This window comes from Pipistrellus hanaki (assembly GCF_964339955.1).
Source record: "Pipistrellus hanaki genome assembly, chromosome: 1".
NCBI lineage: Eukaryota > Metazoa > Chordata > Mammalia > Chiroptera > Vespertilionidae > Pipistrellus > Pipistrellus hanaki.
The window spans coordinates 68,033,088-68,060,634 of record NC_140503.1 but is presented as its reverse complement, the minus strand read 5'-3'; the positions used below and the strand labels follow the sequence as shown (position 1 = coordinate 68,060,634).

The 27,547-nt window shown below is 40.4% G+C and overlaps 1 protein-coding gene across 4 annotated transcripts in view; it reads left to right on the top strand.

The window, feature by feature from the left end:
* FMN1 (formin 1) overlaps positions 1-27,547 on the top strand; it is a 368,268-nt gene that overhangs the window by 164,443 nt on the left and 176,278 nt on the right. For all 4 annotated transcript variants that reach the window (XM_084890795.1, XM_084890796.1, XM_084890798.1 and 1 more), the window contains 2 exons: positions 6,721-7,481; positions 13,477-13,627. In XM_084890795.1, the coding sequence (XP_084746921.1) occupies positions 6,721-7,481; positions 13,477-13,627 (912 nt within the window). The remainder of the gene's footprint in view (positions 1-6,720; positions 7,482-13,476; positions 13,628-27,547) is intronic.

Sequence of the window (27,547 nt, the reverse complement as noted above, 5' to 3'; positions counted from 1 at the left end):
ACAAACGTGATTCAATTCTACTGGATAGTTTATCATATTTATGAGAACAGTCTTTAAGCTTACTGTAGAGAGAACACTTATCTACATGAAGTATTTTGAATTGTTAAAATTAAATATGGTCAACATCAACTTTTAGAGATACCTGCACTTTTTAAAAAGCCTAGATGTTTTATCTGAATTTTCTAGGCAATAACAACTATGGATTCGCATCCTTTGTGCTGTGCATGGGGTGACAAAGAGGAAGGCAACTGCCTGTCTATTTAAAAATTTTTGGAGCCCTAACCGGTTTGGCTCAATGGATAGATTGTGGGTCTGCAGACTGAAAGGTCCCAGATTCAATTCCAATCAAGGGCATGTACCTTGGTTTCGGACACATCCCCAGTAGGAGGTGTGCAGGAGGCAGCTGATCAATGTTTCTAACTTTATATCCCTCTCCTTTCCTCTCTGTAAAAAAATCAATAAAATCTATATTTTTTAAATAATAAAATAAAAAATTTTGGAGCTTCAAGTCTAGTTTGGTGGGCAGTACAAAGGCACAACAAAAAAAGTCTTAATATTGAAGGCTAAAGAAATAATTCCATCCAATAAGCATTTATGGATCACTAACCAGAGAAGCAGTGTGCACTGTTCTGGAAGTTCAAACACAAATAAGATATGGTCCCCAACTGCCTGGAGCTTTAAGATTTGCAAAGAAGATAAACATAAATGACTCTAATGTAATGTGAACCTAGCAAGTTCTTTGGCAACAAAATCAAAGGAAAACTTTTGTCAGGAAGAATTAAGAAAAGCTTAAGCCAGAAGGTCCAGTTGAGATGGACTGAATTGTCCTTGGAGCTTTCATGGGGTGAAAATGGAGAGGAAGGGTGTTTTAAGTAGGGGGAAGAATATGCATGAAAGCATACAGATGTGGGAGTTGATCATATGTTTATATCTGTAATGGTGCAACATAGGGAAAGGATAGAGAAGTATCTGGAGAGGTCAGCAGAGGGCATGTTTTGAAGAGCCATGTAAAGCATTTCCAGGGGTCCTCAAACTTTTTAAAGTGGGGGCCAGATCACGGTCCCTCAGAGAGCTGGAGGGCCGGACTATATGAACTACTAATTCCTACTGTAACACCTTGGCTGCGCTCACTGCCCAAAAAACCTGGCGGGCAGGATCAGACTCCCCTGGGGGCTGCATGTGGCCCGAGGGCCATAGTTTGAAGACCCCTGATTTAGGCTTATGTGCTATGGAGAATAACTGTCCTCAGTATTGGTGATGGAGGGATTCTCCCCTTATGGGGACATGTCAGAATCAGGAAGGGGCATTTTTAAGTAACACAAGTTACTTTGGAGATTCTGAAATGACCCAAGTAAAAGTCATTACCAAAAATAACCCACTGATATTCTGGTGGTATACTCTCTCTGCTGAGTTTAGAGCACAATTAAGATTAAGAACATTTACTGTTGGTATTAATTCTGGCCGCCCATTGGAACTTCTTGGGGAGCTCTAAGGACACCACCTCAGACCAATTGAATGATGATATGTGAGATGGTCCTGCCCATCAGCGAGTTTGTAGTTGTTGTTTTTGTTTGTTTTGTTTTTTACAAAGCTGTCTAATGGGAGCCAGTACATTAAACATAAAAATAGTGCCAGTGAAATAAAGGATAATTGAAACAGAATTGCTTAATTGGGTTTATTCTCGGAAAGACTGTGAATTTGAATCTTGTTTAGAAGGCGATGGGTGTAGGTAAATCTATTATTGCAAGTGGAAAGAGGATGTGATTAAACATGAAAAAAAGAGAAGCAATCAAGTTAAGAGTAAAGGAAGGTAGATAGACTGAATGAAGTCTGGTAGATAAAACTTGGGGAAAACTGGAAAAATGTGAAACCTCAGCATCTATGTCCTTTCAACTTACATATTGAGATGAATGCAGAAAAACAGATTTTTAGTAGATAGGATCAGGGAGAGGGAGACCCATAATGTTTTAAATGTTCTAAAGAGCATTTCTCTGAAAGTGAATGGAAGGTTTCTTTTGTCTTCTGTGTACAAACACTATGTTCGATATGAAAGTAGAGGACACTGAAAAGAGAATTGGCAGGGTTTAAAAGCATTATGTTCCCTTGACCCAGCCTTAGCTATAATTTTGGCTGTAAGAACCCGGGTTTGACATTTCATAAAGATTCCCGTGATCCCAGGCAAACATTATCCAGCAATACATTCTGATCCAACAGAAAGTTCTACTCTGTGTTTGATTCACAAATCATTAACAGTCCTTCTAGCTATGGCTCTAGGATGGGGAACAGCACATGGTTTCCATGTGCAAAGTAGAAGTGGCACTTCACAGGAAGTAGAGTGAAAAATGGGGCTAAAAACGAGCTTTCCCAAAGGCGCGACTCATGGTGTGCATGGACTTGAGATGCTTCATTTGTAGCAGAGCCAGACACAATTGGCAATAATTGATAGGTTATGGACAGATACAGAATGAATGAGGTGCTTATTACTTTAATCACTTTGAATTACTGTGTCACGCTGAGCTTCTGAACACAACCAAGACAAAATCAGAATGATCAAAGGGGTTGTGAAACAGGGAAGGGCAAAGGTAAGTTGTTTCTTTATGTGGGCCATTTAAAATTTAATGCTCAGAAGGGTTTCTTACTATAATCTCAGCATATTGATATGGAGTACATGGACATTCAATATTTCCTCCTTATTTGGTAAATCTTCCTATCAGTGAATACAGTTTGTAAGGAAGCCATTCATGGGATCTGTATTTGGCAATCTGTCCCCTTACCTTAAGTGTTTTCGGCAGAGGGGAACTGAGAGAGGGCACCATTTGCAAAAGCTCAGATGCATGAAAGAAAGTGGTCCCTGGAGAGGCAAGATGTTATGTAACATTGGCGTCCAGGACACATCTGGGAGAGGGGCAGGAGCCCAAAGTGGAGAAAGTTGTTAGAAAACAGATGGGAAGAGCTTTGTGTGTTCATGTTAAAGGGTTTTCAGTGTCAGTCTGAGAATAATGGCCAATTATTGAAAGGGTTTTAAGAAATAAAGATCTGCCTTTTTTTTTTTTTTTTTTTTTTTTTTTTTTCATCCTTCTAGAACCAATGTAGCCAAACTTGGATGGGGGATGGGAAAATGAATTAGGTGGCTCTTGCCATTGTCCAGGTAAAGAAACGTTGAGGCAGTGGGATGGGAGGAAAGGGATGCATCAGAGAAGTTAATGTAACTAATAGATAACATGTTGTGAATGGGAGAGAACAAGGCACTCAGCATGGCATCCAGGCTTCTGGATATGATGATTGGGAAGACAAGGGTGCTATTAACTGCAAGCAGGGATTTTAAAGGGGGGATAACTTGAGGTTGAGCAATGATGACTACATTTTCAGGTGTATTGAGTCTGAGATGGCTGTTTAAATATGCAGGTAGACCAAACTATAGGATAGCTGGAATTACAGTTTGAAGGTAACAATTTGAAAGTTACAATTTATAGCAAGTGTCATTTTATATGGGTATGTAAGATGGCAAGGAGGATGCCTGATGAACAGCATGCAAGGAATGCATGGAGGAAGAGGAGTCCACAGATTGACTGGAGAGAGCCCAGCAGTGGGAGGGAAATGTGGGTGGGTCCAGAGGGTATATTGGAAGTTTAGGGAAGCAGAGAGAATTTTAAGAATTTCAAGGCATGGGCAACGGTCAACTTTAACAATGCAGCTGAAAGGACTTAAAAAGTGCTGACCAAATTGTAATTGTTTGAAAGGAAGATGAATGAGAAAATAGATAAGAGTCCTGTGGTTTATTTTATAAAAAAAATTCTGCTGTGACTAGAAAGAGGTAGTGAGAACGAAAGGGTTACATCTAGAAGGGTAAAGAAGGATTTAGATCTCTTTACTTTTGCTTTATATGGATAGAACATGAGCAGGGGAGTGTGCCAAGAGTCAAAAGCAAGTTGATATGGCCACAGTTCTTTTATCTGTCCCATAGGAAGGAGATAGCAATAATGATAACATAGCACCTACTATGTTCCAACTCCTCTAAATGTTGTTTTACACATATTAACTCATCTGCTTCTCATAATTTCCTTATGAGGTGAATTCTCTTATCATCCCCATTTTACTTATGAGGAAACTGAGGAACAGAGAGCTAAAATAATCTGTGCAATTTGTACTCTGCTCTCTACACTAAGCAAATGCATTCCAGGACCACAAAAAAACTGTATTTAGATGTACTTCAGCTTCAGCGGATTCAAAAGATGGTTGATTGGATGGAAAGCTAAAGAGGTGGGGACCAGGGTCTTTGGTATAGTTACAGGCCAGCTATGAGATAAAGGGCAAGTTTCTCTGCGAGCATATCCTTACAAATTTTTCATATTATTAAGAAGATGAAGATTGAGTAAAATTATTGGCCCATCAATATTATTTGGCACTTAACCTCCTTGAAGGAAAGTTAGTTGGGAATAACAACCAAGAGTTAGTTTGTTGTGGCCGAACTGAACTATTCACTAAAATGAAATGGTGGCAAGTATTTCAGGATGGGAATCAGTCTTGAACTCTGGGTGGAGGTGGGCAGGGGAGGGAGACAGAGAAGGAGATGGCATAAGATGTTGAAACAAAGATTATCTTGATCACATAGTTGAGTGAAGCTTGAAATTACTTCCAGGCATTTGGTAAGTGGAACTCATGAAAGATGGGCTAAATGATTGTATTTGTAGGACATTGTTTATACTGACTAAGCATTTCCTCGTTTGGTGCCCATCACTCCACAAAGGTGGTATGATTTGGAAATGTCTAAGAATTAGAGGTCTGTTCGTCTCTTACTATAATATTGTCATGAGCAACAGTAGCTAACAGTACCATTTATTCAGAACTTACCATATTTTAGGTATAATGCCTATTGCTTTATAGGAAGTATCTCCTTTTATCTTTATAAAAACCTAGAGGTGGTTCACTATTACCCTCACTTTACATTTGAGGAAGTTCAGGCTTGAAAACACAAAGTTACCTGCCCAAGAACATAGAGCTAGCCTGGTGGCTAAGCAGACGTGAACGAGGTAGCATGAATCCAGAAGTCAGGTGCTAACTTTTCTGTGTTAGACAGGAAATACGTGGTGCCCCGAACTGGATAATTCTTTCTAAGTTGCATCGGGGCTGCCATGTCCACATATGAAGAAAGTCAGCTTCAGAAAATCCTTGTCTCTAATTCTATTGACCATAGTTATTAGGGGGTTGACTCATTGGGGGGAAGGTGAACCTAACAAAAATACAGTAAGAAGAGTCTTAATGAAAGTAGGAAATCTTCCTATGTCTTTTAATCTTTTCTGAGTAGGCAGTTAAAAATATTTCTTTTCCTGCCAGGACCGGTTTAGCTCAGTGGATAGAGCGTCAGCCTGGGGACTGAAAGGTCCTGGGTTCGATTCTGGCCAAGGGCATGTACCTTGGTTGCGGACGCATCCCCAGTAGGGGGTGTGTAAGAGGCAGCTGATTGATGATTCTCTTTCATCGATGTTTCTAACTCTCTATCCCTCTCTCTTCCTCTCTGTGAAAAATCAATAAAATATATTTTAAAAAAATATTTCTTTTCCTTTTCGAGGCAAAATGGATCTATCCTTATATACACTTTGGTATTGTAGATATTTGGGAGCTTAAATTAGAGTGAAGACAGTTTTGTTAAACACAGGAAGGCTCTTGGGACAGTAACTGAATAGAACTGTGGCAGTGGTTTTTATCCATCTCTTCAGTACTGCATACGTGCTGTGCAGGCTGCTGGGATACAGAAATTAAGGCACTGTCCCTGATTTCATCTCGTGGCATTTACAATCGGATGGGTAGGCAGAAATTAAATAAATTCACTGGGAATATTTAATTACTCTTAATTAGATTTCTGAAACTCTAAATAAAGTTGTAAATTTGACTGCTTCCCAGTTAACTGTAATAGGCTACCTGGAAATAGACTAGTTAATACTGGGATTGTGCCAGGTCTGTGCTAATAAGTATAAAATCATAGACTCAACGGATTGAAATAACTGAAAATATAAAAGTATTAAAAAGACTGTCATAAGTATAGTTTAAAATGCTGGGTATATAAAAGAGAAAAATAGCAAATAGTTATATTTTCATTTTCAATGCATTTATATTGCTTATTTATTACTATATTGTGAATTATTATGAAAGATATCAATACTTATCATGAGCAGCTTTGTTATGGAAACTTTTAAAGAAAATACACATAGATTATAGCTTCTTCTTGCTCCTTTTGTTTCTGCTGTATTGACCAGGAATCCCCATAGAACAGACATTCTGAGGAAGACTGTGAGAACAGCAGCTCCAAGGATCTCCAAATCTATTTTTTTCTTAAAATGTTCTTTTTCCAAACCAAATCCAAAAGTAATAAAAGATGTAGTCATGCATGTTCAGACCTTTATTAAAAATTTTGTCTTGCATTTGATATTAAAACCGGGTGAAAGTTCTTAGATGACAGTTTTACTTTAAGCCTTAATCCATGATAATTATTCCCCATGAGTTCATACTGGATGAAATTCTGCCTCTACTCCAACTGTTTAAGTCCTTGGAAAATTCATAAAGTGAAATTTACACCCCATTGGATTCTCTAAAGAACATCTGTGTATTGTCCCACGTTTCTGTGAGCTACGCTCGGGTGGCACGGGAAGGTATTGCATTTTTTAATTTATGATATTTGTTTTTATAAACGCTCTCCTTTCTTTCCCATTGCTATGTCTCCAGGTTCAGTTTCAACTTCAGGCCTTTCACATCCGGGGTGAGCATGCAGTGATAACAGCGAGACTAGAAGAAACCATCGAAAATCTCAAACACGAGATAGAGCACAGATGGCGAGAAGGATGTGAAGAGATGAGAGATGTGTGTATTTCCACCAATGATGACTGCCCTCCCAAGACCTACAGAAATGTGTGCATCCAGACAGACAGAGAGACTTTCCTCAAACCCTGTGAAGGGGAAGGCAAGACAACCAGAAGTAACCAAATAATACCCAAAAAGCTGAACATCTCCTCTCTAAGCCAACTCTCCCCCCCAAATGACAACAAAGACATCCTTGCACCACTTCAGTCTGTGGGATGCATCTCACCGAGCCAGGAGAAGGCATCGCCTCTCCCCCTAGCTCCACCCCCACCAGCAGCCATTCCTCCCCCTCCTCCCCTACCACCTGGGCTTGGGCCTGTGCCACCAACACCTCTGCCACCGCCTATGAGTGCAGGGCCACCACCACCTCCGCCACCTCCTCTGCCTCCAAGCACTGGACCTCCCCCGCCTCCTCCCCCACCACCACTTCCTAGCTCAACCGTTTTGCCCAGCAGTGGGGGGCCTCCTCCTGCTCCAACACCCCCAGGACTTGTGCCCCCACCTCCTCCTGGCCTCTTCTTTGGAGTCGGCCCTTCTTCTAGCCAATGTCCTCGGAAGCCAGCCATTGAGCCCAGTTGTCCCATGAAGCCTCTGTATTGGACTAGAATACAAATAAGTGATAAGAGGTAAGCTCAACCCTCCCCCCCCCCAGCCCATTTTCAGCTTGTGAATTCCCAGACTTTTGCACAAGTGATGTTTTATCCTTACCAATTTAATTTCTATATGTGCAGTGCAGCACTCATTCTCAAGTGTGGTACAGTGAATGCCTTGGAGAGTTTTGTCTGTATTCTCTATGGTTTGCTGCTGAGAGAAACAATGTGTTCAGGGTCAGGTCCCTCTCTAGGATAAACATTCCACTTTACAGACTAGAGAAGAGCTCAGGTCTTAGCCAGAACCTTCTCCAACGTTCCTACAATTAGTGAGGAATCACAAAGACATTGAACTGGGATCTATACTGAAGATTCACTGAAGATTTTTTAAATATCTGTCTTGTCTTTAGATAGTATCATCAACCATATGTCTGGTTTCTAATAGGTATGTGTAATTTTTTTTTTTTCTTTTTTTTTTTTTTTTTTTTTTTTTTTTTTTTTTTTTTTTTTTTTTACTACAAGAACAAGACATAACTAAGTCATTAGTTCTTCAGGTCAGAGAATAGAAATTCTACTTAAACTCTGGTTCCCCTAACTGCTCAGCGCCCTCATCTCTCTCTTTTTTCTTTTATAATATATTTTTAATATATTTTTAAAATATATTTTAAATATATTTTTTTACAGAGAGGAAGAGAGAGGGATAGAGAGTTAGAAACATCAATGAGAGAGAATCATCAATCAGCTGCCTCTTGCACACCTCCTACTGGGGATGTGCCCACAACCAAGGTACATGCTCTTGACCTGAATCGAACCTGGGACCTTTCAGTCTGCAGGCCAGTGCTCTATCCACTGAGCCAAACCGGTTGCGGTGAACGCCCTCATCTCTTATACCTTGCTGCCCATCAGAGAAAGTGCCAGTGTGTGAATAGCTAAAGAGCATCTTCCATTTGGATAGCTTGTTAAACTGGGTCTGTAATTTGAATGGGATTTCTTCTGCCTTATTTTGGAACCTGTTGAGAGGATAATGAGAGATGCTGAGTTGCTTCTTGACTGCTCTCTAGGCTTGAAGTTCACTTGTTTATAGTGAACAGAAAATACAGAACACATTTCTTAAGTTTTGTTTTGTTTTTTAATTTATCTTTATTGTTAAAAACATTAAAGGTGTCACCTTTGTTTGGTTTTGCCCCCATTAATCCCTTCTATCCAGCATCTGCCCCTCCCAGGCCTTCACCACTCTATTGTCTATGTCCATGGGCTATGTATATGTACTTGTAAGCTCCCTCATTAATCACTCTTTTTCCATCCTTCCCCTCACCCCTGCCTTCCCTCTGAAATTCGTCAATCCTATTCCATGCTTCTAAGTCTCTGGTTGTATTTTGTTCATCAGTTTATTTTCTTTATTAGTTTCCGCATATAAGTGAGATTATGTGATATTGTCTTTCTCTGACTGGCTTATTTCACTTAGCATAATACTCTCCAGGTCCATCCATGCTGTTGCAAATGGTGAGAGTTCTTTATTTTTTTACAGCCACATAGTATTCCACTGTGTAAATGTACCAGTGCTTTTTTATTCACTCATCTGCTGATGGCAGTTGGGCTGTTTTTGAAATTATTCACAAATCCAGATACAATGGTGAATTTTTCAATTTATATAACATTTTACTTAGGAAAGACAGGATATTGAAGAAGATAACATAATTCACAATTATAAAATAACTGGAAATCAATATAGGAGGAGTTGGAATACTAAGCATATTGTGAACTACTAGTATTCCCCTTTTCCCATTCAAAACTCAGATGGCCTTGCCTAAGAAATAATTTCCTGGAATATTTATTTGGAGTTGTGTTCCTTATTAGTGTCCTGAAATTAATGTGCAGCCCTTCCTGGGTGATGAATCCCACCTGTTCAGATCACACATTGCTGTCCACACGTGTGTCTCACACCTGTGCCCACACTTCATTCCCCACAAGACTTTCTGAGCAACCACTATCATGACTGCAGCAGGGGTATTACAGTGCTGCTAGGCGCTATGGGCCCTTTATCAGGGTTCAAGGTGGGACAAAGTCAAGCTGCAGGTAATCATTGTTGGTGTTTTTCCTTCCTTATGAACTTGGCCATTTTGAGAAAGGAAACAATTGAATGTTCAAGTTCTTATCAATTTTACCGTAAGTTTAGGGCTTCATTTTGAGCCTAATGAAAAGTGGATGAATGTACTGACTTTCCTGACCCGGACGTCAGGAGAGCCCTATTAGGTGAACTTATCAGCTTGAGCCTGACTTCGGGGGAAGACTGGGACATGGTACTTCCTGCTGCATCACACATTTCATCTCTCTTATTATGGCAAGAGTTTATGTTCCTCAGACCATGACTACTTGTTTTATTTTATTATATATATATATATATATATATATATATATATATATATATATATATATATATATATATATTTTTTTTTTTTTTTTTTTTTTTTTTTTTTTTAAAGAGAGAGAGAGAGGTAAAAGAGAAACATTGATTTGTTGCCTCCCATTTTCACCCTGAATGGGGATTGAATCTGTGACCTGAATGTGTGTCCTGACCAGGAATCAAACTGGAGACCTTTCGGTGCATGGGACAGTGCTCCAACCACCTGAGCCACAATAGCCAGGGCCAACTACTTCTTTTAAACTAAAATGGTCTAAAAATTCTGTGTAGTATTTATGAATGGAAAAAAGTAAAATTATTTGGGATATGTTCTTTCAAAGGGGATGAAATGGTACTTTAATATTTTATATAACTGGATGTTGTAAGCACCTTGTATAATATACACATGAAAAGTTTTGGTCTTGGTCTATTAGGGAACTGGGAGTAAAATATGAATTTTTTCCAAGTTATATATATACATGGCATCTCATCCACCTAGATTGCTTTTCACTACTAATGAGAACTGATTTTTAATTCTTGCCATTTTGCTTTTTTTAAAAAAAAAAAAAAATCTATTTTCTGATTTCTAGAAAAGGGAAGAGACATTTAGTTAACGAAAAAGAAATCCTCATGTATCTACTTTTTCAGCTTCCTGATAAATATCTATCTTCCTACTCTCTTCTCCTTCCTCCCTTCACTTTCCTCCTACTCCTCCTCCCTTCTCAATTTCCCATCCCCACTCTTTTTCTTCCATCCTCCTTCTGCCTCCCTCTTCCTCTTCTTTTGAGCTAAAACTATAAATCGGGTGGTCAGATAAGAGTTGATTAGAGGGCAGATGGTTCATTGCAAGTGAGTTCTTGTCACTGCCCCCACTAAATGCCAGTTACCGCCAACTCACTGAGAGGTGGTATTTCAGAATTTCTTTATTCATTATTGGAAATGTATTTTCCCGTAGAAACAAGTTGTAAATGGCAATGAAGTGCTCAGCCTGACTGCCAGGCCCAATTTGCTTCAGAACATGAGGTATAGCCCTAGTGGTACTGGCCCAAGCTCAGTCCTTGGAGCTGGGCCAAGCAGTACAGGTACAGAAGTGATGGGGGTGAATCTGAGCAATCTGCCTTACGCATCACATCACCTCCCTCCAAGCATCCTCTCCCAGCTTCCCAGAACTTTTGTGAGCTCCAACCCTAAGATCCCCTTCCTGAGGGCAGCTGAGATAAACACCAATTGAAGTTGAGTGACAGAGGGTGGGGCCTGAGGAAGGAGCATGTAGATGGATATACTTCATTGAAAATGTTCTAGCCAGTGGATGATGATTTTACAGGTATTTACTATACTGTTATATATTATAACTCACATATGTCACATAAATGCTCTTAAATGGCTCAAATGATATATTGCAAAAATTATAATTTAACAAGTGGAGAGAAATGAATGTGCCCAGAACCAAAATATCACATTTCATGGGAAAGGCAGACATGTAGCAAAATGTGAATACAGATCTGAAAAGCAATTTCGAATATGAAAATCATCTTTTAGTATCAAAACATTGTATGGGCCACTTTATATAATAATAGGTCTTTTCGTTTTCACTGATTGAGAAAATATATATTGAAACAAAGGTAAGTACTTGTAGATATTATGGATAATAACATCTACATATGTTTGAAAAACAAACATGTAAATGAGATATATTTTTTTTCTATCTGTGTGCATTAAAAGTATTTTAAAATGAGATTAAAAACCAAGTTAAGAAAGCAGACATTTGGGAGAAAATGTGTTCTGACTGAAGGGAATCTGGATCTTAACCCATCCATCAGCTCTCAGAGGCAGGTTTTCTGTATCTGATTTTCCATATCTTCATCTCTTTCTTTGTTTCAAAACTAAGGTGACCAAGGTGACCCTGTTTTTTGTTTTGTTTTTTCTTTTTGTTTGTTTGTTTTAATATATTCTATCGATTTTTCACAGGAGAGGAAGAAAGAGGGAGAGTTAGAAACATCAATGAGAGAGTAACATCAATCAGCTGCCTCTTGCACACCCTCTACTGGGGATGTGCCCACAGCCAAGGTACATGCCCTTGACCGGAATCGAACCCGAGACCCTTCAGTACGCAGACCTATGCTCTATCCTCTGAGCCAAACCAGTTTTGGTAGTGACCCTGTTTTTTGAAGACAAAGCAAAATAGTCCCCCTAGGGCTGTTTTAGTTGAAATCCCAGTGAGGGCCATTTTTATTATTTGGCTTGTTTTTTGTTTTTTCCCCCCAATATATTTTTATTGATTTCAGAGAGGGAGAGAGAGAGAGAAACATCAATGATGAGAGAGAATCATTGAATCATCTGACTGCCTCCTACAGGCCCCACACTGGGGATCAAGCCTGCAATCCAGGCATGTGAGCTGACCTAGAATGGAACTGTGACCTCCTGGTTCATAGGTCAATGCTCAAACACTGAGCCATAATATTTTTTATTATTAATACTGTTGTTGGAGCATGGTATTATAAATCTGATATTTCTAAATGAGCACAGCCTATTCACATATTACAGGTCCTGCACTTAGTTCACCAGAAAACCCTATTTAAAACCAGTAGAAGAAATCCAAAGAGAGGCTAAATCTTTACCTTAGTACTTCACTTTCATTCTGTTTAAGAATTATCCCATCACTGTCTCGAGATTGGCTATCCCTCAGCCTTTATTTGATGCCCATGTTTATTCACCATGGAAATGCTACAGACTGAGGGAGAAGCAGCTCACATGGCTCTAATAGTCTGAACCCCAGGATTTCTGGTCCCACAAGTTTCTCTCTCTCTAGATCTCTCTCTGATTATATCTAATGACACTTCTGTTTTGGAAATGTGTATTTGCTTTAATGTTCTATATTATATTTTGACTTTTAAAAAATGTGTTTTGCCCTGGCTGGTTTGGCTCAGTGGATAGTCAGCCTGTGACCCAAAGGTCCTGGGTTTTATTCTAGTCAAGGGCACATGCCAATGTTGCAGATTCAATCCCCAGTGTGGGGCATGCAGGAGGCAGCTGATCAATGATTCTCTCTCATCATTTCATCATTGATGTTTCTATCTTTCTCTCCCTCTTTCTTCCTCTCTGAAATCAATAAAAATTTTTAAAAATACGTATTTTGCAAAAAGCTTTACTCTGAGCTCTAGTAAGGATGTGTGTGCATATGTATGTGTATGTATGTATATATTTTTGTTAATCCTCACACGACGATATTTTTTCATTAATTTTTAGAGAGAGTGGAAGAGAGGGGGACAGACACACAGAGAGAAACATTGATATGAGAGAGACACATTGATCGGTTGCCTCCCAAACTCCCCCTAACCTGGGACTGGAAATCGAGCCTGCAACCAAAGTATGTTCCCTTGACCAGAATCAAACCCAAGACCCTTCAGTCCAGGGGGGGGGGGGGGGGGGCTAATGCTCTATCCACTGAGCCATACCAGCTAGGGCTGTGTGTATTTTTTTTTTTTTAATTAAGAGCTCTATTAACAGGGGCTTGCAGTTTGTTGACTTATTTTTTAAATCCAGTTGTAAACTTTTATTATTTTTTAATTAGTTAAAAAATGAATTAGCGATTGTGTTTATTCTTTATCTCTTATCATTTTCTCTTTTAAGCCAAAGTGCTACACCAACCTTATGGGACTCCTTAGAAGAACCTGATATTCGGGATCCTAGTGAATTTGAGTATTTATTCTCCAAAGACACAACTCAGCAGAAGAAAAAACCACTGTCAGAGACCTATGAGAAAAAAAACAAGGTCAAAAAGGTACTGCGTGATTATCATAATCATTGTAATCATATATAAATCACATACATGGGAATTCATTATGTGCTGCTGGTTTGCTTTCCTTGCTTTCAAAAAAAAGTTATGGATGATTTCATGTCACAGATGACAAAAAGGAGCCAAAAGTTTGAGCATGTGTGCTTGCTATTTTAGTCATAGTTCCTGAACTTTTAAGCGATTTCCTTAATTTAATCTGAACCCTTTTTTAACCATTAATTCTATTGAAAAAATATGGCTATTTAAATTAAACTAAAATATTAGATAAGATAAACAATTCAGTCCTTCAGTGGCACTAGCCACTTTTCAGTTTTGTTCTGTGGCTAGTGGTTACCATATAGCATAGATATAAACCATTTTGGTCATTACAGAAAGTTCTACTGGCTAGCACTATCCAAGCATCTGGGATTTGTTGGTGAAAAAAATACACCCAATGATTCTTACTCTTTGGAGCTTATATTAACAATCAATCTTAAAAATAAAAATTAGGTCACATAACCATGATTTAAGGACTTTGGTATGGTGGTGATGAGGTTACAGCTTTAAATGGAGGTTTAGGGTAGTCCTCATTGAGAAAGGTGCCTTCTGAGCAAAGATTTCAGGACTTGAAATCTGAGGCTCCTAGTCATCCCATCAGAGAAAAGGTTTAAGGTCCTCAAGTATCAGATAGATGTGAAGTTGAATCACAACCAGGCCATGCACTGGCTATGTCCTAAGTCAAAATTCTTCCACCCTATGTCTCCGTCCCCTAACCATGACATGAGATGGCATCTGCTTCTATTATTATTCTAATTATTAAATAAGAATATATGTATATATATTATGCTTAGCATTGTGCCTGGCACACTGTCAGCACTCAGCTAATGATGGCTACTCTCATTTTGCTTCTGTTGCTGCCACTGCTGTTATTTCTCTGCATATTTTTTTTTTTTTTTTTTTTTTTTTGTATAGAGTTCATTCTTTTTTCTCCTAAGTGTTTTGATAATAGCCTAGATGGTGTTGAGCAAAAGTAAAGTACTTGGTTCTGCTATTGATTTTTTGTTTTATTTTAATCCTCTCCTGAGGACATTTTCCCACTGATATTTAGGTTAAGTGGAAGGGAGGGAGAGAAGGAAGAGAAAAAAGAGAGATGAGAGAGGGGTGTAAGAGGGAGAGAAACATCAATGTGAGAGAAGCGTACGTTGACTCCTGCACTCACCCCAATCCCACCCAACTGGGACCAGGAATCAAATTTGCAACCCAGGTACATGACCTTGACCAGAATCAAATCCATGATCCTTTGATGCATGGGCCAACACTCTAACCATTGAGCAACACAGACCAGGACTCTGCTATTGATTTGCCATGGTAGGTTTTCTTCTCTAGATCATTTTTTCCCTTTTCTATAAAAGAGGACTAATAATATCTGAGTCCACATGACTCACCAGAATGTTGTGAAATTTAAGAGGGATTGAGGAACTGTTTTGAAAAGTTTGTAATATTGAATGATGTTATCATCAACTCTTCATTCTTAAATTATACTGTTGGGTTTATCCCCTGATTCAGATCTCAGGTAACACTGTGATTATGAAATCAGCTGTGCCTTACAGGGGAAAAATGGCAAAAGTCTGAGTGTAGTTTTCTGTTAATGAAAGATTTTCCCCACTGAATTGAATCATGAATGAAAACCATAATCAAAGTTTCTCACCTCTTAAATCCATTGTAATTGTATTTTTATGAGAAAACAGTGTAATCCTGACAATAATTAAATTTCACAACAAACTTTTTGAGAAAACATATTGCAGCCCTGGCCAGTGTGGCTCAGTTGGTTGGAGCATTGTCTCATGCACAAAAGAATGGTGGGTTTGTTTCCTGGTCAAGGCACATGCCTGGGTTGTGGGTTCGAACCCCAGTCAGGGTGAGTGCTGGGTAGGGGCAACTAATCAGTGTGTCTCACATCAATGTCTCTCTCTTGTTCTTTCTCTCTCTCCCTTTGTTCCTCCCTCTCTTCTACCCCTCCCTCTTTCTCTTCCATCCTCCCTCTCTAAATAAAATAAAAAATAAAAGAAATAAAAAGAAATATTGCATAGGACAATTTGAATTTTTCTACTAAAACAATTTGTTCCAGGCAAGAAGTCAACTGATATACTATAAAATGTATTCCCATGCAGTGAGATTTGTGTGGGATGGAAGGAAGTGTGCTTTATAGGCCAGCTGGCTTTTCAAAAGCTATCTACAGAAACAGAAGACTAGATTCTATACAACACACAAAAGAAGAACCTCTGTATTCCAGAAGCTCACCTCAATTTGCCCCTTCCAGGAAGTTGCCTCTGACTAACCAGGAACTCTGCTAAATGCATTCTTATTCATTATCATATTAAATTTAATTTCATTCTCTGTTTCTTTCCAGATTGCTATTACTTCTTTTGTTTCTCTCTTTGGGCGCTTGGTAACATGTTATTATTTCTGTTTTGGCAAATGAGTATTTTTAAAAGATCAAAGCATTTGGTTGGTTATTCTTATTTCTTATCTCATAATTGTTTGCCTGTTCAACAAAGGATTTTCACTAAGCCAGTTAGTACATAATGTGTTTATTTTGTTTCACTGTCTGAGGAGGAAAATACCCTTCATTTGAACTCTTTAATCTTTCTGAACCGTGAGGTTGCTGTTAACCCGTATAATCGGCACCTGTGTAGTTTCCACTTTTTTCTTTAAGTAAAGCTAAGAATATAGGTCTATTGGGCTAGATTAGGGGTGTCGAACTCAATCAGAGAAGGGGCCAAAATCTAAAATCCAGCCTAAATCGCGGGCCGAATGGTTTACTGAACAGTCATAAACTGACAATCTCATAAACTGACAGCGGAGTGCAGTGATGACAGCGCAGTGCGGGCCACATTGCAAGGCCTGGCGGGCTGGATTTGGCCCGCGGGCCTTGTGTTTGACACATGTGGGCTAGATGGTCTTGAGGCTGCTTGAAGTTTTAGTGAGCTTTGTGGTCTACCTTAGAGCTGAGATTTTAAGTTTTAAGGAAAATAACAAGCTGAATCAAAGCCAGAAAACTCTGAACATGCCTCCTGTAAGCCTTCTTTCCATGCCTGTGGTCAGATTGCCAGCATTAAGTTGGACCCCTTGGTCTCTTCCAAGAGTCAGATATTTGTTTTTTTTTAATCTTAAAATGAAAGTGAATGTTGGAGGTTGTGAGCAACTGAGGGATTTCAGCATTAGAGGCTAACTTCATCTGCTTAAGCACAAAATGGTTACCGAGATGACCAGGAGGACACTTGCCAAATAGGTCTTTTCTAAGGACTAAGGTGGAGTATATGTTGGAGATAGAGAGAGCCAGCATTCTGAATCTTGCCTGTGAGCTTAGCCGGCACTGAGACATACATGTGAACATCTCTTAAATGGATCTGGTCTTCATCTCTCTCCACAGACCACATTCCTAGTTCAGAAATAACTGTCAAGATTCTGCTGAACACAGATACTAGTAGTAGTTTCTAGTTTCATCTTCTGTACTAGCACTTGATGTTCCCATCAGTGGCACTAGCTTAAGGTAAACAGATACACATATCATTAATTGGGCAGGTATCCTGTTCTATACCATAGCGTCCCAATCATCTCACTAAGTACCTTATCTGGCACATGAGAAACTGGACTAGGACGATGAAGTGGCTTCTAGGGTTTGCACACTTTTTCTGGGATGACACTGATAATGATAAGCCCTTGAGAGGATGTACAAGAGCCACAGCATGTTCATTGCCCCTTTATTTACACAGCAATTTGCCACATTTGGTGATGGTAACAACATTTATTGAGATGAGTGATTTGATGTTTGTAAACGAGATTAGCTATTATTAAAATCATCAAAAAATATAGCTTACACTTGTCTAAATTGAAAATATTTCCTACATTGTAAAAATCATGCAGTTTTCTTGAGAGTCTTTCAATAGGAAGCCAAATCTTTGAATAAAAAGATGTTTTGCATCTAATTGTGAAATACGTAGAGAGGGAGCTGTTTCCCTTTGACTCTACCAATATTTTAAATATTAACTGTAAATAAATACTAACCATGACATTTGTTTTGGATACTAAGGCATGTGCCAATGTCATTTGTGGCACCAGTCCATTCTGCCAGGACAGACAGAGCCACAACCAAACTGAGAGCCAGGGTTCAAAACATCAGCCCTTGTTTGCACCACCAGAACTTAGTACTGTCTCCTACTTATTGCTCTGTAATAACCTTCAGAGCAAGAATTTAATTGTCACACACTACTTCCTTCTCTATAAAATAAGGCATAACCACTCTTTACAGGTTGTTATGAGGGTAAAGTGAAATTATGGTTATGAAAGTGCTCTAAGTATTCTCTAGAACTATGTATTAATCTCTTAGTTTACCAACTAATATGAAAGCTTTACAGAGATACATGTTTGAACTTCGTTGATTCCCACAGGTTGTTGAAGATCTTAAAACATTCGTATGTCCATTCTTGAAACTGTTTGCAGAGGGTAATCTCCACACCATTTCTGTTTTTCAATATTTATAGAATTCCACAACTTTCTCTAATGACACATACAGACTTTTAACAGTTTGTCTTACATTGGTTTATATAGTCTCTCTGTGCTGTAGAGTAAGTTTCCACTGTCAATATGCCCCTATTTATACTGCCTCTCAGCTACATTTGTTCCTGGGAAAGACAGGTCAGCACCTTGACAAGGAGCCAGAAATCTGCCTTCATTGTCTGAAATTCTTTCTCCTGGTGCCTGTCAAGGAAGTAGCTACTCTGATAAACTCTCCAGTTGCTTTTTAAACTTGCCCAACAACTTTCAGAGAATCAGCATGACCTGCCAATATTATTCTTCTCTTGAAATGTCACCATGTCACTTTGAATTATAATCTCTGTGCTCGTTCCCTCCTCTGTCAGATACGTGAGATCATTCCTCTCCCTCGTTTTTGATAGCTATTTCTTAAGAATAATGAACTAATGGCTTTTCCCTGAGCTCTTGGGGGTGAGGGGGGGTGAGTCGGGTGGGGAGGGGTGCGGGATGGCTCAGCAGACACTCGTCTGTTGAAAAGTCCTGGAGCCAAAAGCCATCAGTTGTAATTTGGTCACTTTGGCGAGGATCTTAGCTGTAATTCTCGAATCCCAGACTTGGTGTCTCAGTTGAGTGGGGAGAGAAGGGTGGACGGAGAACGTTGTTTGGAAGCCCGAACATAAATTTATAGGGTTTCATAACCTGTTTCCTTCCAAGTTTATATAATTTCAGCTTTTGTGTACAAAAATAATTTATCCAGCTGCCTGGGTAAGGTATGTGCATTATTTTCCCCTCCAGGAATGGGGGTGAGGTTGCAACCCCCCCTTTATATTTCTCATGTGTGGAAAAAATGAGCAGGGGAGTTAGGGGTTATCATCTGTAGAAATGAGTGAAATAACTTGCGTGTGTGTTGATTATTGCACCAGTATATTGCACCTGGGGGTCATCAATGCTACGTCCAGGTTCCTTGAGTGACACCTGGGGTGATTGGGGCTGTCCTGTTTTTCAGCTTAAAGGCCCCATCACTGGCTAAATCTATTAAAAGCAAACAGGAGCTGACAGGCACTAGTTTACAAAAATTCTGCCTTGTAAATTTTATTTGGAAATAAGATGGCCCAAGAAGTTAAGTTGTACTTTTACTTTATTTACTTATTGGGGGTGGGGTGGGGGAAAGGTGGTTAGAACTTGTCAAGTGTGGGCATCAATGATTCTTTCAGAATGTAGACTCTGAATATTATTCTTGGAGTTCAGCTCTGTTTCTCCTGTTGGCTGTTAAACAGTAACTTAATCTGGACTTGCACCTCAGACCAGCTGCAGTGTCATTAGGATGCTCATTACCTACCCCAAACCACCAGAGGGCACCTTAGAATGCTGACTTAGAATCTAACTTAGCTTCTTCCCCGGAGCCCTGAAAAGGGGAACCTACCAGAGAGTAACTGCCCCTCTGCACCCTCTTTAGTCTTGTTAAATCGCTTTATGGTGGGCCACGGGGCCAAATTTCACAGCAAATTATCCACAGACAGTATTGGGAGCCAAATGCATATTAGAAAGGCTTGTAGGTATTAGTAGAACAGAAATCATTAGTAGACATAGTTCCAGTGTTTAGAATGAATGACCGCAGTATAAAAATTTATGAAGTTTTAGACTTAGCCCCTTTGGGTCTAATTCTGGAATCACCTACACACACACACACACACACACACACACACACACACACATGCTTTTTAAATCTTTAATATCTAAAGGGAGTGAAGATTTATTTCAATATGGATTTGGGGTTATCTAATTGGAAAACAAAAATGAGTGATTGGATATTACAAGATAGTCTGTGAGAGAACCATTATAAATATTTGTATTTTGAATAAGTATTTATCCTTCCCGCCTAGTTGAGGAACATTTTGAAGTCTTGCCTGCATTTTCCTGGACCGTGTTCATCTCTGGTTAACACGGGCCCCTTTCCAAGGCTAGTGCTGGGCAGTGGTTTGAGGGCGAGTGCTGATGCTGGCACCGTGGTCCCAGCAGCGACTGCTCTGACCTCCAGTCTAAGCTCAGCAGTATGTGAGAAGATAACAGAACAGGCAAAGATCTTATATGTGTGTCTAAGTCACAAACCCAGGCCACAGCGATGCTTTCTCAACTGAATGCATGCTTTGGAAGTGCACACATCTCCAATACACACAGCCTCTGCCCATGCACATGTTCTCACAGGTACACGCTTAACATGGGCAGAGAGAAGTCTTAATGGCCTTGCATTCATCTAGTATCTTTCAAGTGAAGATTTCAATAGTAATAATAATAATAATAATAATAATAATAATAATAATAGTTAATGCTAAGTAAGTGGGTTTTGGGTAAGTGCTTGGCATGTATTAATTTACTTAATCATCACAAGAACCTAGTAAGGTTGGTACTATTATTATTCCCATTTTGTAGGTGAGGGAGGAAGCTGGAGCCAAGAGGGGTTATGTAATTTGCCCAACATCACACAGCTCTTAAGTGGCCAGGCAGTGAATCTGGCAACAGCCCCAGAGTCTGGGCTCTTAGTTACCTGACACATGGGCTTTTGGTATGGATGTAGCTACAAGACTCGACTTTACATTCTCTTGGAGAGTCTGAATTTTGTTCTCTGGTCTTTGTTCAGGGTCAGAAGCCCACTGGCTTTAGTGTCAGCAGACCTGCTTTTCACTTCTGGCTCTGCCCTTAACCAACCATTGGATCTTGGGCAAGTCCCCTCAATTTTCTGGTCTCAGATCTCTTTATCTATGATATTAAACAATGAGAACTTTAATTAGAAGAATCCCAACAATCTGGTCATGACTTCCACTTGCAAATGGGGACACTTAAGACCCACCAGCTTTTGTTTAGCTTATTGGAGGGCAGACGGACAAGACATTCACGTGTGATCCCACATCTCAGCACTGAGCTCCAGGCGCATCCCATAGACCAGGCTGCCTGACACCTTGGGCACCATGTGGTGTGGGCCCTGAGAATGTGGGAGGGAGCCCAGGAATAAGTGTTAGCATTTTAACCTCCCAGTCTTGAGACATACATGTATTGGAGAATTATTTCAAAGTCAGCCAGGCTTGTGTGTATGCTAGGATACGGGAAACATGCTGGGGAAGCTGCAGGGGGAAGGTGGCTGAGATCTTGTCGGGAAGGTACCAGTAGTTAGCCATTGTTGTGTGTTCTGTCATGTAGACTGTCCCGCCTTAGTTTCCGTAACTGTCCTGATGTCTGAGATGGATGTTTTGAAAGATTCTTTCCGATGCAACATACAAGATCATCTCTGTATATGGAGGCCTTCACACATACATTTTAAAGCTGAGTGTATGAGTAGAATAAAACTGTGAATTTGGACCTTGCTTTGTCAGTGAATAACAGGGGATTTACTACAAACCAGCCTCTCAACCATGGTGTTTCTTCTCTCAAAGATGTAACATTTCCCTCCTTACACTTGTCTCTACTTAACAAAGAATGCACCGGGCAGCGACAGCCCTTGGTTGAGCTGGCCAGCCCCCCAACTGGCTTGCATGGTCCTTTTCCATTTTCCCCTCCTCCTCTCAGTTTTCAGGGTCCCGAGGCCAAGCCAGGAGTTCAGGCTACACCAGACAAAGCCGTCACAGGCTCCTTAGGACAGCCTGGCTTGGCTCCAATACTATGGCCACACTTTCAATTTTTGATAACATACCTTTTGGCCAGAGTTTGAATCATGTGGGCCTGGCCTGATTTCTCTCCAGCTGAGGCTAATTTGCATGGCTGTAAACACAGGCCTTACAAAGCTCACCAACTGTGATAAAAGCAAAGGAAACCTGAGACCACTGGAAACTCCAAAATCCGCCTTCAGTATCTGAGCCTGACTCTGAGTCACGCCTCAGCCCAGGAGGCTGCCAGCAAGGGCATGCAGCAGCTAAAGAAATGTTATTCTGATTGATCTGATTAGGGCAGCAAGGTTAGCCATGGTCAATTTACAAAGACAGTATGAGAAGAAATCATGTGTGCAGCCATGCTATGGGTCAGTGAGGTCCCTGCCAGAAGTTATGAAAAGCCACAGCTCTGCCAGCACCATTATCAGATCTCCTCAGTGGGGTACAAATGGGATTGGAGGGTTAGGGGCCCCTCCACTGGAATGAATGACAAAAGGGATTGGGCAGGGAAGAGTTAGTGAATCCTGCTTGCTTCCAGCTGGATTCCTTAGCTTCCAAGCCCCTTACAAGGGAATGGGAGAGGCTGAGAGTTCCCCAGTAAAAGGGCGAGGGGGGCTGCCCTGAGCTTCTCCTTGCAATGGAAAGGAGAGCTTGGAAAGACCAGTTTGAAGAGGCTATGAGGCTCTAGATTGACCCACAGAGAGCAGCCAGATGGGACCTATTGGACATTTTGATCCCCGTCTTCACCAGAAGAGTGGTTTAATTGGGATCTGGCTCCAGGCCCTGGTTACTAAAGAACCTGAGTTTTAGTGTTTTCATTTTCATTAATTAACTTTTATGCTAGGTACCTTATTAGTCACATTAGGCATTTTTGCATGTGAAAAATACCCTAGGAGGTGAGAAGGTCTTTAAAAATAGTATAGAGCTACAAGTACCAGGGGGTTAATTCATGACCTAATTATCACATCACTTTTTATTCTCTTGTAGACTCTCTTGTACAACTTCCTTAGTTTACAACAAGCACAAAAAGTTTTAGACTTTGTTTTTCAAATGGTTATTGCATTCATATTGATGCTGAGGATTTTTGGATCCTCCACTCTGGGTGTGGTTCTCTTCCTCCCTGTCCAATTCAGGAACATAAATGTTACTTATAACACTAGGATAAGGTACATTAATTAACAAAGAAAGATTTATTTAAGATGAAGCCAACTGAAAGCCTCATTGCTTGAGCTGGGGCTCATTATAAATAGTTCACTTTGTACTACAATCATCTTACTAATGGAAAAACTGAGACATTGCGAGTGTTGATTAGAGAAGAATGTGATTCACAATGTAGCAGCAAAAGGCCTAAAGCATATGATGTTGGGAATGATTTAGTAAGACATCGGAGAAACCGGGCCATGTGATGCTTTTGTTGTGCATTACATATATTCTCCCGGTGTGGGGATATATGAACAATTCAGCCCTGTAGGACACAGCCCTTTAGTTGCCATCAAAGAAAGGGATGAGCCACAGAGGCTGACAGAGAAAATAGGACTCAGACTAGCATAGCGTGTCCATGTCTATCACCTACCATTGTGGTGTTTCCCTCAGAGCCACCAGGAAGCCAGTGATAGGGCTGTCGTAGAGGCGTAAGCTCCAGGCCTCTGACCAGCTGCTTCTGTTATCAGTGGGGAGCTCTCTGGGTCCCTGCCTGTTGCAGGGGAGGTGGGCCTCTTGCGATGTCACAAGAAAAGGAATTTTCTGAGACTTGCATGAGAGAATGAGCAGCATTTATTTGCATGGAATCAAACCTCTGAGTTTTCAAGGTCCCTTCTACCTCTGTCCTGCCATGAAAGAAGTATAGTTGTGTCCTTAGCAGAGCTAGATTAAAGCCATTGTCCAAAGTTTCTGTTCCGTATTTTCACAGTCCAACCCAGAATCAGGCTAGCTTAGCTTATATTCCCAGCTGCAGTCCATCAGACCATTGCATGTGGGGTCCACATGGCTGTGGGCTATGCAGCTTCTGGCCACATGGCTGTAGGGGGAATATGAGCAGGAACACAGCCAGAAGAACAAGAGAGTAAGAGAAGGAACTCCTTTGTCTGGGGATTTTAATTTAACCTTCTAAGATTTTGGTACTTGCAATGGCCCCATCCCCTCTAGCCAATTATCTGTTTCCAGCTTAGACTGACAGGCACCTTCCCTATGTCCCCCCTACTTTGCCGAGCATGCGTCCATCTCCCCTTTTTTTGGGCAGTTCTTTCCCCAGTTATTCCCCCAGTGATTTGCAGGGAAAGGTTTCTTAGGGAGTGCAAAATCACAGTTGTCTGGTGAAGCTGCCTTGATGACCATGCTTTCAATGTCTGGCCTCTCTTTTGCTCCTTTCCTATTATTAATAATTAGCAAGTTATAATGCTTCTGAAGGCCTGGTGCACGAATTTGTGCACAGGTGGGGCCCCTCAGCCTGGCTGGTGATCAGGGCCAATCAGGGCTGCTGGAGGTTGGCGGGGGGGAGGGCCTGGGCTGCAGGAGGTTGGCTGTGGAAGTTTACTGACCACCAGGGGGAAGCTCCTACATTGACCATCTGTCCCCTGGTGGTCAGTGCAATCATAGCAACTGGTTGACTCGTCATTCGGTGGTTCTTTCGGTCGCTTAGGCTTTTTTTTTATATATAGATTGCTTCCTTCAACACTCCCATGCACTGAGAGCTACACTATTCTAAGTATAGAGGGTGGTAGTGTGGTTCAATAGCAATTCCTGGAAACCACACAGGCCTTTTTCTTGCTAAGTCATCACTTTATCCATGGGGCAAATCCCTTCATCTCTCTAAGACTCCTCTGTATAGTTCCTTCATCTACAAAGTGAGAAAAATAATAGTGCCAACTTCCAAGGGTGATTATGAGGATTAAAATGATCTGTGTAAAGTACTTAGCTTTGTGCCTGATACAGAAATATTTGCTGCTGCCACCATACCATCACCATCATTACAATCAGGAGTAGGAAGGAATAAGACTGAAGAAAAATCCTCATGTCACCCTAAAAGGAGAACAGAAGGTTAGGTTCCAACCAGAAGCCTCATTTCTCATTCAGAAATGGTTCCTCAGCACCAGAGAGCTGCATGATCTTTGTTTTATCCTATCATTTCTCTCTGTGTTACTCAGACACACTGTGTAATTAAAGCAAATTAATTTAAGCTCCATGCTCAAAGATGACAGTCCACAAGATGTGTCAAAGAAAATGATGCAATAGGGCTAAATTATAGTAAAACTAGTGACCCAGTGCATGGGTTCATGCACATTGAAAGGAAATTAATTAGAAGATGGCCAGCAGGGCAGGACTGGGCGAGATCGGCCTGACACTCTGTGGATCCAACCTCCCGTGGTTCCACCTCCCCTGCCACATACACTGTCTGTGGAGTGGCAGAGTCCCTCTGGCAGGTGGGGTCCCTTGGCCTGGCCTGCGAGGATCGGGCTGAAACCAGCTCTCTGACATCCCCCAAGGGGTCCTGGAATACCAGGTGTCCCAGTTAATAATGCAGATTTTTTTCAATAAACGGAGTTACACATATGTTGATATATATGTGATATGATATGTATGCTATTTTGTTTTGACAACAAGCTTCAAAACTTCATATGTCAAATTTTCTGAAGGTGTTAACATCATAGATATTTTTACCCTTAAAAATGTAGAATTTCATGCCAAAATAAAAGGGCATTTGTAGGAAGTTTTCATTCATTACTTTATTTTGAAGAAAAGGTGCTGCTAAAAGTTATTGTATACTTCAGGAAGCTTATAATGATCATGCTCCACCTCAGGACACTTGTGAACACTGGTTTAAATGCTTTAAAAGTGATGATTTCAATATAAAAGAAAAAGAACGTCCAGGTAAAACAAAAAAGTTTGAAGATCAACTATAATAAGCATTATTGGATGAAGATGCATATCAAACTCAAAAACAACTTGCAGAAAGATTAAATGTTGCTCAGCAAACAATTTCCAATCATTTACAAGCAATGAGAAAGATTTTAAATGAAGGAAAATGGGTGTCACATCAACTGAACAAAAACAAATGGAAAACCAAAAAGTCATCAGTAAATTGTTGCTGCAATGATACGAAAGAAAGTCTTTTTGCATCAAATTGTAACTGGCAATGAAAAGTTGATTTATTTTGAAAATCCCAAATGCACAAAATCATGTTGATCCAGGTCAACCATCAACATGGACTGCAAGGCCAAATCACTTCAGAAAGAAGACAATTCTCTGCTTTTGGTGGGATCAGGAAGGTGTGGTATAATATGAGTTTATAAAACCAGGTGAAACCATTAATACTGAACACTATCAACAACAAATAATCATTTTGAACCACACTTTGATCATAAAATGACCAGAATGTGCCAGAAGATATGGCAAAGTAATTTTGCTTCATGATAATGCACCATCGCACACTTCAAAACCAGTTAATGACACTTTAAAAGATCTGGGAAGTATTAACCCACTCACCTTGTTCACCATACCTTGCTCCTTCAGATTACCACTTATTCTGATCGATGGCATACCCACTTTCTGAGCAGCACTTCAAAACATACAAAGAAGTGACTCCAATAGTCGGCACGTGCACACACAGGGACCTGATTCTCAGTGCAAGGCCACACCAAGTGACAGAGACTCCAGTACTCAATTCTCAGCTCAGGCATAGGGATACACTGACTCCTGAAGCATGCTAGGGGAATCTGACTTTCAGCACACAATAGAGGGGTCTTTTTTTTTTTTTTTTCAGCAAGGTGCAGGTGGGGTCCCTGATTCTAGGTGTATCAGGGACTGAGCAAGTGGGGTCCCTGATCCTAGATGTATCAGGGACATAAGGCCACACTGAGCAGCAGTGACTGATCCTGGGCGAGTGGGGCCCACAGACCCACGGCAGCCACACGTCTTGGTGTCAGAGCTCTTCAGTGACACTTAGGTGGCACAAAGCTCCCACTGCACACAGCCCAGGCCCCCACAACTCAGTGATTGGACTTTCTGTTGATAGTTAGAATGGGGAGACAATGAAACAAACCCCACAGGAAAGAAAAAGAGGAATTGCCAAGAAAGGAAATAAATGAAACTGAGGCATGCAACATGACAGAAAAAGAATTCAAAGTAATGGTCATACAGTTCATAAACTAGATGAATAAGAAAATCAACAACCTATGCAAAAAACAGGAAAAAATCAAAAGTGATATAGCTACAATCAAAAATGCCATGGAAGGTTTCAACAGTAGACCAGAAGAAGCAGAGAACTGAATTAGAAGACAAGGTAGAGAAACAAACCCAATCTGAACAGCAACTGGAGGAAAAAATTTAAAGGCAGGAGTAGAGTGTAAGGGAGCTTTGGGACAACATGAAACAAAATAATGTACGTATAATAGGGATGCCAGAAGGACAAGAAGAGCAGCAAGGTTTAGAGAATTTGTTTGAAGAAATAATGACAGAAAACTTCCCTGATATGTGGAAGGAAAAATTACACAAATATAGGGAATCCCAAGCAAGATGAATCCCAAAAGACCCATACCAAGACACATCATAATTACAGTGGCAAATGTTGATGACAAAAAGAGAATCTTAAAGGCTGCAAGAGAGAGACAGAGAGTTACCGACAAAGGATCCCCCATCATATTACAAAATGATTTCTCAACAGAAACATATCAAGCTAAAAGGGAATGGAATGAAGTATACAAAGTGATGCAAAGTAAAGGTCTGACCCAAAGTATACTCTATCCAGCAAGAC